This window comes from Aulonocara sp. 'chitande type north' Nkhata Bay, linkage group LG23 (assembly GCF_057382095.1).
Source record: "Aulonocara sp. 'chitande type north' Nkhata Bay isolate Kocher_YH1m ecotype deep benthic linkage group LG23, A_spYH_male_GT1.1, whole genome shotgun sequence".
NCBI classification, from domain to species: Eukaryota; Metazoa; Chordata; class Actinopteri; order Cichliformes; family Cichlidae; genus Aulonocara; species Aulonocara sp. 'chitande type north' Nkhata Bay.
In genome coordinates, this window is record NC_141365.1 from 23,718,288 (window position 1) to 23,729,857 (window position 11,570).

Here is an 11,570-nt window from a genome sequence, read left to right on the forward strand (position 1 = left end):
AAACTAAATAAATTGACCTACAATCTTTTTCTTCAACCTTAACATTTAGCTGCCTCACATTCAACTGCCTTATATCTTTCTATCACTAACCGATTTTTTTTTTTTTTGAAGCTCCAAATGAAACAAAATATGCTACAGGAGGCAGATTTAGGACTCGCTATGCAGTACTCTGAAGACAAGTGGTGAACTCAAATGACAGCTTTATTGCTGAAGCTCATGTAAAAATACAAGCAAAGCTAAGACACAGCCAGAGATGCAAAACTGAGGGATTAAAGAAAAAACAAGGAGCATACAGTGTGAGAGAGCAGGGCAAGGAACAGAAGGAAACTGAGTGTTTAAATGTTTATATGGGGTATTTAGGACGAAAGAACACTGCAAGAAGAAGCCAAACTGAACACAAAATACATGAGATGATGCAAAATAACACAAGAAGTGACAAAACATAACAACTACTCAGAGGGAAACTTAACTGGATACAGCAAACACAGAAGGAGGCTGAGGAAAGCAGGAAGAGAAAAAAACTAAAAACCCAAAGCAGAATACAAATATAAAACAGACAGTAACTGAAGCTCAATGACTAAATAATAACAAAGAAATCAAAAAATTATCCAAAACATAATTTAAAAGAACCACTGGATATTAATACAAAAACTCTGGACTGAAAACATAAGAGAATAAACTCAAAGCACTGGCTCAACGACTCAGGAGCCATCATAGGACATTTGAGCTGAAGATTTCGTCCAACTTTTATTGCACTGTTTAGTTTATGGTGATTAATAAATTGATAAATCAGCTACTTGACGAAGTACATGTGAGCAGTAGGTGTGTGTCTCTGCTGCTGAGAACAAACGAGTTCTCAGAATAAAAGGGCCATCCTGATATGCAAATATTTTTGAATGGCAAAGTTGACAAATCCAGCATATATCTTACAAACGTCTTTGGCTCCTCATTGCTATGAAAGATTCTTCTAAAGAAGACAACAATGGATCAACTCTTCACCTTCATCCTGCTCTTGCTGAATTTGTCTGGAACGCTTACCAAGTACATTTATGTTGACCAGAAAATGGATTGGCTTGAAGCTCAGAGTTACTGTCGGCAGAACTACACAGACCTGGCCCCTGTAAGTACTGAGAAGGATGTCAACAAACTAAAGCAGCTCTCCGGAAATGTCCCTCACCATATCTGGATAGGACTGGTGAGAAATTTGCCAGGTAATAAGAACTGGAGATGGTCAGGAGGTGAAGTGGTGTCCAGGAATTTCTGGGCGGAAAATCAACCTAACAACTGTCAGGGTAATGAAGATCGTGGCTGTATGCGGGAAAGCAAGTGGTACGATGCAACCCTATTGTATCAAACAACCTTCTTCTGCTACAGTGCAGAAGTGGTGATGGAGGAAAAGACTTGGGAGGAAGCCTTGGAGTACTGCAGAGAGCGCTACAAGGACCTGGCCAGTGTGGCATCTGAGACCGAGAAGCTGCTGATCCAGAAAGAGCTGAACACACTTAACACCACTGAAATCGTCTGGATTGGCTTGCGTTTCCTGCCTGGGGACTGGCTCTGGGTGGATGGGCAGGAGATGGACTACGAGGCCTGGGGTCTAGGGGGAAAACCAATGTGTCCACAACCCAATATGAAGTGTGGAGCCCTACAGGTGACAGGAGCCAATAAGGGTGCTTGGAAGGCTCGTGACTGTGAGGACAGACTACATTTTGTTTGCTACTAAAGTAGTTTACTTTGCCAACTTCATTTGAATTAGCCTTTATTTACCTACGGTTAGCACAAATCTGTGTTTTATATATTTTATTTAATTGTATTTTCCCTCTTGATGTCTAATCTAGTTTCATTTCAATCGTGTGAGCATGACAAAGTCACCTTTCCATCATATTATAAATACTGTTTCATCATTTCTTTTCCAAAATCCAAAATCAGTTTAGTGTCACAATTTCAATTGATTTGATTGATTGATTGATTTATTTTTGATCACCTGATCTTGGCTGCTGCTGCTCCGAGGTTTACTGCTGTTTGTGGAGTTACACAACTGAAGGTAACAAAATGTAAGCAGATGTTTCATGAGTTGTCCTGTTCCATCCTCTACACTGACAGTACACTCTTTATGCTGTCTTTTTACTAGATAGTATGGAGGTGGAATTCAGTCAATGAATCTAAGCATCATCAGCTTAATATCAAATTCATCTCTGCTATACTTAATGTAACTTACACAGCTACATATTATTAATAACATTTCCAGCAACATTCCAATCTCCAATCTTTAAGCAACAAATATCTTAGATTACAAAAGTCACCTGGTTGTAATTACTAAATTGATTTACTTTTTCTTACTAATCCCGAAAAGTTGATTCTGTTCATCTGGACGTAGCGTTTTCAGTGGGAGAAATGTTTCGTCACTCATCCAAGTGACAGAAAAGGTTTCCTCAACTCTATAAACAGCAGGTTTGCATAATGACTGGAACTAACACCACTGAAGAAAAATGGGCTGTGAGGTCAGTTTCCTTGTCATTAAAATGCAAATTGTCATGACCATTGATCAATATATGATATATGTAAATGTTTAAATACAGAATACCTGTTTAAAGATGTCCCAAACACATTTACTGTGTAAGAGTATTTTTGTCTAATATATTTATAAACTCATTTACAGTTGATTATTTGCATGCCTCAATAGAGAAGCAAAAATGTTTATAATTAATTCATCACCCACAGCCCCCTGTGATCTATCCATCTGTGTGACTGATAGATATGATAGACATGACATACATTTGATGTTTACACAAAAATAAATAAAATATTCAACAAGCTGTAGACTTTTCTTATTATCGGGGTGAACATGGCTCAAGAGTTGGCAGTTTGTCTTGTAATCCAGTTCGAGCCCCGGCTCAGACAGTCTCGGCCGTTGTGTCCTTGGGCAAGACACTTCACCCGTTGCCTACTGGTGGTGGTCAGAGGGCCCGGTGGCGCCAGTGTCCAGCAGCCACGCCTCTGTCAGTGAGCCCCGGGCAGCTGTGGCTACAATGTAGCTTGCCATGACCGGTGTGTGAATGAGTGAGAGAGAAACCTCTGGCAGAACCAGGCTCAGTGAGGGGTGGCCATCTGCCTCAAACCGGTCTTGGGGTTTTTAAAATGATTCACTGGATGTGAAATAAATTGCCTTGTTTGAATTGTTTGTTGTTAGGCAATTTAAAGGCTCACTTTGATGTCAACTAATACACTTACATGGTCTAAATAATTTGAAATAAATATTTACAGAACATTCGTCAGTGGTATTGGGTCCCTGGCTACAATGTAGCTTGCCATGACCGGTGTGTCAATGGGTGGATGACTGAATGTAGTGTAAAGCGCTTTGGGGTCCTTAGGGTCTAAGTAAAGTGCTATACAAATACAGGCCATTTACCATTATGCTATAGTCTACTAAAGACTTGTTGCAACATAAAAGTCACCAATGAAATACCTGAAGCTTTGTTTGTGGGAAGAACATTCTATACAAATTTCTAGGTTGTTGTAAGTTAGTTTGACTCCATTATTTTTATCTCAATACATAGGAAAGATAATACTTCCATTGCGCAGCATCTATACATGATGTCAATAGACAGTCTGCGCTGCCCTCTACTGCTCAGAATGGTACCTGATGGCTTTGAGTTACCCTGTCGATTCAGTGGGAAAATGATTCTGTGAACCTTTCTGCAGATCTTTAGGAGTGCTCATCATTACATTGCATACTTCTCATTGCTCCTGTTCACTGTATTATTCCATTCTGTTCTATTCTGGTACATTGTATTAATGCATTACAGCACATACTGTTCAATTAGCAGCACTTCAGTTTTAAAATTAATAGCATAGAGTATGCAACATCATGTCAACTATATCATTAACAGATAATATTTTACATTCTCACTATCTCTCTTACTCACACACACAAAAGCTATGTCCCAATTCATAGGCCGCACACTTCGGGAGACCCGGCCTTCGTGGTCTGCGTGGGCCGGCTCCTTCGAAGACCGAGAAGGCCGGAAGTGCGAGGCTGTGAAATGGGACGGTCTAGCCTTCAGATTTGCATTACCAGCTGTCTCGGTGGAGTTTAATAGACTAAGTCATCTGCTCCTTTCTCGCTAATAAATAACACGACACTGGAGTAAATTCTCGACAACCTCACACTTCTGTTTAACCAGTTTTCTGTTTGACGTTTATTCAGATGTGAAAACTATAACTTTAATCTCAGCCAAAGCGATTTACTTAGAAAGAAATAAAACGCTGAAAAAAGCCAAACAATTATATTTTTAAGTTATCTAAGTGACTTGTATATCATGTTTAACCTGAGTAGCGAAAGACCACAGGGGTCTGAAAACGATGTAAAGTCTGTTCTCAGTATTTAGGTTAATGGTTTTAATTAGTTACTATGAAAAACTACTTTGCCTTCTGAAACAAAATATAATTTGTTTGTTGATCACAAAGTGCCTAAAGCAACTTCAAAATCTGATTAACCTGTCACCACCATTTGGGTTCAGATTGGGCAGGTCGTTCCTGGCAGTCACATCCCTCTAGGTCATACGGTCATTGCCCAGGTGAGCATTGAAGTCCTCTCGTGTTGAATACTCTCCTGCGCGCCACCTAGTACCTGAAAGAAGGCCAGGTACTCAGGCTCTAAGGCTACGTCCACACGTACCCGGGTATTTTTAAAAACTGAGATTTTTCTATGCGTTTGCACCTTTGTCCACACGTAAACGGCGTTTTCGGTCACTGAAAACTGAGATTTTTAAAAACGCCTGCCAGGGTGGATATTTTCGAAAACTCAGTTTTTGCATTCACGTGTGGACGAGGAAAACGGAGAAAACGCAGCGTCAAAGGTGTGCGCTTTTTTAATGTCACACTGTGCACCACGTTATTGTTTCGGTGAAATGAATTTCTACAATGGGGGACTTAGACAAAATATTGTTAATTGTACTCTCTGCAGTGTTTAAATGCTCACAAATACACACCACTTGCATGAACTAAAACATGTATCTATATTCCAGATATCTGTAGTATTATTGGAATCCTATAATTACAACACATTTACCTCTCCTCCACTTTTTTGAAGTGTCTCCCAGTCCCAGCGCACTTGTTAGCATGTTTTGGTTCGTGCAACTGGTCCGTCGGGTTGTCTCCCCAGAAAAATTTCCATTGTGTTTTTTCCTATTTCTGTTGTGTTTTGTGTGTTTTCCAGCGTTTTTCTTTTTGCAGGTGTTGTCTGAAGTTGCAGTCTGTTTGGCCTCTCAGGGCCACCGTACAGTTCTCTAAAAAGAGCCGGAATTCCCATCACTACTGGACATAATGTTTTCAGTGGGAGAACCATTTCATCACTCATCCAAGTGACTTCTTCAGTCTCAGCTAAATGCAGGTTTCCCCAACCTTATAAACAATGCATTTGCATAATCACTGAAACCAGCACCACTGCTGAACAATGGGGTGTGAGGCAAGCTTCTTGATCATTAATATGCAAATTTTCAAGACCACCGATTAAAGACCATTCATCAGTGACCAATGATCATTGATCAATGACAATAATCAATGGCCATGAGTACCATTCAGAGTCCAATCATTTGGACCCCTAGATACAAACTCTGCGATGTAATCTTCACTATCCTCAAAAAGTATTTAATGGGTGAAACATTTGACGTTTACAGTATAATGAGACCACTGGCCACTTCTACATATAAAAAGACAAAGATGCAATATACAGAATTAAAGCAAAAATGTTGAAAGCAGAACAAAAAGCAGTTCAGAAAAACAAACAAATAAACCATTTGTATTACATATTTATTCATTCCTCTTTGAATTTGCTTTCTTGACCTCTCCATTTGTTTTCCAAGGGGGCTGACGCAGTGGTATGAAAAATGACTTTGCCTTCTTCCTGAATATTATGATTTTCTTGTCTGATGTGAACCAAGCAACATTTCATTTTTGCCTTATGGAAAATAAAAATTTGTTTAACTTGTCCCGATAACCTTGTGGTTTTTTTCATCTTGTGTATGTGTTGTGGTTGGGTGTGGTTTGTGGCTTGGCTGTCCACAGTATATTTTCAGTGTTTTTGGGGATCCCTGAAAGAAAACTATTTCCCAAAGTAATCTCCTTGTGGTTCTCATTAGTGTGTTTAAGTACAATGATCATGAAATAAACTGAGTCACTCATTTTTATGGTTAGGCTCAGTTAATATGAAATAAAGTAAATAACCTGACCTAGAATCTCTTTCTTTAACTATAGCTGAATACATTTAACAGTAACTAATTTGAACTCGAATTAAATTGCTTATGTTTAAACAAGCTTTCACTTTCATGGATTTGACAAGATGCTATAATATGTAGTAGTAAAGTAAGTAGAACTTTCACGCTATTATGAATGTTTTATATTTACAACTTTGTACACTTTTGAGATAATTATACGTAAATGGGAGGAGAAAATATGTGTACCTCTAGAAGTAGTTTAATTAGTTGAAGTTAAAATAAAAGATTTAACCAGATTCAAAAACTTTAATTTAATTTATGAGATGAAAGTTTCATTTAAATTGTTTTGTACTTTAAAAATCCACCTTAGTCCAGTTTCATTTTACAATGACTAATAAATACATGAGCTGCTTGAACAAGTATAAGTCAGAAGTCTGTGTCCCTACTGCTGAAAGCAAATAGGTTCTTAGAATAAAAGGGATGTCCTGTTATGCAAATACTTTATGACATGCTCACATCTCCAGCATATATCTTACAAACGTCTTGGGCTCCTCGTTGCTATGAAAGATTCTTCTAAAGACGACAACAATGGATAAACTCTTCACCTTCATCCTGCTCTTGCTGAATTTGTCTGGAACGCTTACCAAGTACATTTATGTTGACCAGAAAATGGATTGGCTTGAAGCTCAGAGTTACTGTCGGCAGAACTACACAGACCTGGCCCCTGTAAGTACTGAGAAGGATGTCAACAAACTAAAGCAGCTCTCCAGAAATGTCACTCACCATATCTGGATAGGACTGGTGAGAAATTTGCCAGGTAATGAGAACTGGAGATGGTCAGGAGGTGAAGTGGTGTCCAGGAATTTCTGGGCGGAAAATCAACCTGACAACTGTCAGGGTAATGAAGATCGTGGCTGTATGCAGGAAAGCAAGTGGTACGATGCAACCCTATTGTATCAAACAACCTTCTTCTGCTACAGTGCAGAAGTGGTGATGGAGGAAAAGACTTGGGAGGAAGCCTTGGAGTACTGCAGAGAGCGCTACAAGGACCTGGCCAGTGTGGCATCTGAGACCGAGAAGCTGCTGATCCAGAAAGAGCTGAACACACTTAACACCACTGAAATCGTCTGGATTGGCTTGCGTTTCCTGCCTGGGGACTGGCTCTGGGTGGATGGGCAGGAGATGGACTACGAGGCCTGGGGTCAAGGGGGAAAACCAATGTGTCCACAACCCAATATGAAGTGTGGAGCCCTACAGGTGACAGGAGCCAATAAGGGTGCTTGGAAGGCTCGTGACTGTGAGGACAGACTACATTTTGTTTGCTACTAAAGTAGTTTACTTTGCCAACTTCATTTGAATTAGCCTTTATTTACCTACGGTTAGCACAAATCTGTGTTTTATATATTTTATTTAATTGTATTTTCCCTCTTGATGTCTAATCTAGTTTCATTTCGATCGTGTGAGCATGACAAAGTCACCTTTCCATCATATTTCCATAAAATCGACGAGCTCTCAGCACTGGTACGGAGTCAGAGGGAATACCGAGAGTGTAGCCTGATGTGTTTCACCGAATCATGGCTGCACCAGGTCATTCCCGATGAGAATGCTTCCGTGGAAGGCTTCCACACTGTTCGGGCGGACAGGGACAGCATCGCTAGCGGTAAGCGTAAAGGAGGTGGGCTTGCTGTTTTAGTTAACAACCGGTGGTGTAACCCTGCCAACATAACAATCAAAGAAAGGATTTGTTGCCTGGACACTGAACTGTGTGCTGTTGGACTCAGGCCGTATTATTTACCCAGGGAATTCTCTCACGTCATCTTGGTGGCTGTTTATGTTCCCCCCTCTGCTAACCCCACAGCTGCATGTGACACTATCCACTCTGCCATAGCTCGGCTACAGACTCAGCACCCGAGTGCCTTTATTGTGATCTCGGGTGACTTCAACCATGTATCACTGGACAATACACTACCAACATTCAAACAATATGTGGACTGTCCCACCAGGGGAGAGAAAACTTTAGACTTACTGTATGCTAACGTCAAGGATGCATACAGCTCCTCCTCCCTCCCCCCACTTGGTAGGTCAGATCATAACCTGATTCACCTCACCCCCCGCTATGTGCCAATTGTGAGGAGGGAACCTGTGACCACCAGGACTGTTAGGAGGTGGTCAGAGGAGGCAATAGCGGAACTACAGGGCTGTTTCGAGGTGACCGACTGGGAAACACTCTGTGAGCCTCACGCCGAGGACATCAATGGGCTTACTGAGTGTATCACAGACTACATAACTTTCTGCACCGACTCCATTGTTCCAGCTCAGACTGTTCATTGTTACCCAAATAACAAGCCGTGGGTGACTGAGGACATCAAAGCCCTCCTCAACAACAAGAAGAGGGCTTTCAGAGGGGGCAACAAAGAGGAGGTGAGGAAGGTCCAGGTGTTACTAAAGGACAAGATCAGAGAGGCTAAGGACAATTACAGGAGGAAGCTGGAGTGGAAACTCCAGCAGAACAGCATGAGAGAGGTGTGGAGGGGCATGAAGACCATCACTGGATTCAGGCCAACCAACAGCAGGGGAGCTGAGGGAGGTGAGAATAGAGCCGACGAGTTGAATCTGTTTTTCAATAGATTCGACACCACAGTGTCTGCTCCCACCCCCACAACCTCACCTGCAGTCAGCCTGGAATCCAGAGCCACACCACTGTGCCAGCCTCTCTCTTCACATGTTGCCTCCTGTGAGATTCCTGACACCCCTCCCCCACCCATCACCTTCACTCAATACCAGGTTGAGATGCAAATGAGGAGACTTCACTCAGGCAAGTCTGCTGGACCAGACGGAGTGAGTCCCCTTGTCCTCAAGGCCTGTGCCCCCCAGCTGTGTGGAGTCTTTCATAAACTGTTTATGCTGAGTCTGAGTCTGCAGAGGGTCCCGGTGATGTGGAAGACATCATGCCTCGTCCCTGTACCAAAGACGCCTCGTCCCAGTGGCCCCCAGGATTACAGGCCCGTGGCACTGACCTCCCACATCATGAAGACCCTGGAAAGGCTCATCCTGGACCAGCTGCGACCCATAGTAAGACCACATCTGGATCCCCTTCAGTTCGCTTATCAGCCTCGTCTCGGAACAGAGGACGCCATCATCTACCTGCTCAATCGTGTCTACACCCATCTGGACCAGCCGGCGAGCACTGTGAGGGTCGTGTTTTTTGACTTTTCCAGTGCTTTCAACACCATCAGGCCGACCCTCCTGGGTGATAAGTTAGCAGCGATGCAGGTGGATGCTTCTCTGGTGTCCTGGATTGTTGATTACCTGACAGGAAGACCACAATATGTACGTCTCCCACAGTGTGTGTCTGACAAGGTGATTAGCAACACAGGGGCACCACAGGGGACTGTCCTCTCCCCCTTCCTCTTCACCCTCTACACCACAGACTTCAGCCACTGCACAGAGACCTGCCATCTTCAGAAGTTTTCTGATGACTCTGCGGTGGTTGGATGCATCAGCAGGGATGATGAGACAGAGTACCGGGCTGTGGTCGACTCCTTTGTCACGTGGTGTGAGCAGAATCATCTGCAGCTCAACGTGGCAAAGACCAAGGAACTGATCGTGGACTTCAGGAAGACCAGGAAACACTTGACCCCTGTTTCAATCCAGGGGGTCAGTGTTGACATTGTGGAGGACTATAAATACCTTGGAGTACACATTGACAATAAACTGGACTGGGCTAAAAACACCACAGCACTTTACAGGAAGGGCCAGAGTCGTCTCTATTTTTTGAGGCGACTGAGGTCCTTCAACATCTGCCAGAAAATGCTGAGGATTTTCTATGAGTCTGTGGTGGCCAGTGCGATCCTCTATGCTGTTGCATGCTGGGGGAGCAGGCTGAGGGTCGCAGATGCCAACAGACTTAATAAACTGATCCGTAAGGCCAGCAATGTTGTGGGGATGGAGCTGGACTCCCTCAAGGTGGTGTCGGAGAGGCGGATGCTGTCCAAGATAAAGACAATGTTGGATAACACCTCCCACCCACTCCATGACATGTTGGTCAGCCACAGGAGCTCGTTCAGTGAGAGACTGAGATTACCGAAAAGCACCACTGAACGACACAGGAAATCATTCCTGCCTGTGGCCATCTCCCTGTACAACGCATCCACTTAACACACTGTTTGCTGCTACAGCTACACATGTTTCTTTTCCAAATATTTATTTATAAGTGACTTATGTATGTATGTATGTATATATATGTATATATTGTACTATTCTTAGTTAGCGTATTGTCTGTCTTGTCTTAATGTTGGTTTAAAATGGAGCACTGTAACAAAAAATAATTTCCCCCAGGGATCAATAAAGTATTCTGATTCTGATTCTGATATTATAAATACTGTTTCATCATTTCTTTTCCAAAATCCAAAATCAGTTTAGTGTCACAATTTCAATTGATTTGATTGATTGATTGATTTATTTTTGATCACCTGATCTTGGCTGCTGCTGCTCCGAGGTTTACTGCTGTTTGTGGAGTTACACAACTGAAGGTAACAAAATGTAAGCAGATGTTTCATGAGTTGTCCTGTTCCATCCTCTACACTGACAGTACACTCTTTATGCTGTCTTTTTACTAGATAGTATGGAGGTGGAATTCAGTCAATGAATCTAAGCATCATCAGCTTAATATCAAATTCATCTCTGCTATACTTAATGTAACTTACACAGCTACATATTATTAATAACATTTCCAGCAACATTCCAATCTCCAATCTTTAAGCAACAAATATCTTAGATTACAAAAGTCACCTGGTTGTAATTACTAAATTGATTTACTTTTTCTTACTAATCCCGAAAAGTTGATTCTGTTCATCTGGACGTAGCGTTTTCAGTGGGAGAAACGTTTCGTCACTCATCCAAGTGACAGAAAAGGTTTCCTCAACTCTATAAACAGCGGGTTTGCATAATGACTGGAACTAACACCACTGAAGAAAAATGGGCTGTGAGGTCAGTTTCCTTGTCATTAAAATGCAAATTGTCATGACCATTGATCAATATATGATATATGTAAATGTTTAAATACAGAATACCTGTTTAAAGATGTCCCAAACACATTTACTGTGTAAGAGTATTTTTGTCTAATATATTTAGAAGCAAAAATGTTTATAATTAATTCATCACCCACAGCCCCCTGTGATCTATCCATCTGTGTGACTGATAGATATGATAGACATGACATACATTTGATGTTTACACAAAAATAAATAAAATATTCAACAAGCTGTAGACTTTTCTTATTATCGGGGTGAACATGGCCAGTGTCCAGCAGCCACGCCTCTGTCAGTGAGCCCCGGGCAGCTGTGGCTACAATGT

The 11,570-nt window shown here is 41.8% G+C and overlaps 2 protein-coding genes across 3 annotated transcripts; both read left to right on the forward strand.

The window, feature by feature from the left end:
• Positions 1–940: 940 nt before the first annotated feature.
• LOC147301845 (macrophage mannose receptor 1-like) lies at positions 941–2,720 on the forward strand. Its single transcript, XM_086282849.1, has one exon. The coding sequence runs from the start codon at positions 983–985 to the stop codon at positions 1,721–1,723; it is 741 nt and encodes a 246-aa protein (XP_086138975.1). The 5' UTR covers positions 941–982; the 3' UTR covers positions 1,724–2,720.
• A 4,083-nt stretch (positions 2,721–6,803) lies between these two features.
• LOC147301846 (L-selectin-like) lies at positions 6,804–7,694 on the forward strand. 2 transcript variants are annotated; one of them, XM_086283192.1, is made up of 2 exons: positions 6,804–7,333; positions 7,439–7,694. In XM_086283192.1, the coding sequence occupies exons 1-2, from the start codon at positions 6,804–6,806 to the stop codon at positions 7,542–7,544; spliced, it is 636 nt and encodes a 211-aa protein (XP_086139318.1). In that variant the 3' UTR covers positions 7,545–7,694. The 2 variants fall into 2 exon arrangements, with proteins under 2 accessions (XP_086139318.1, XP_086139317.1); XM_086283191.1 differs by having other exon boundaries at positions 6,804–7,694.
• Positions 7,695–11,570: the final 3,876 nt, after the last annotated feature.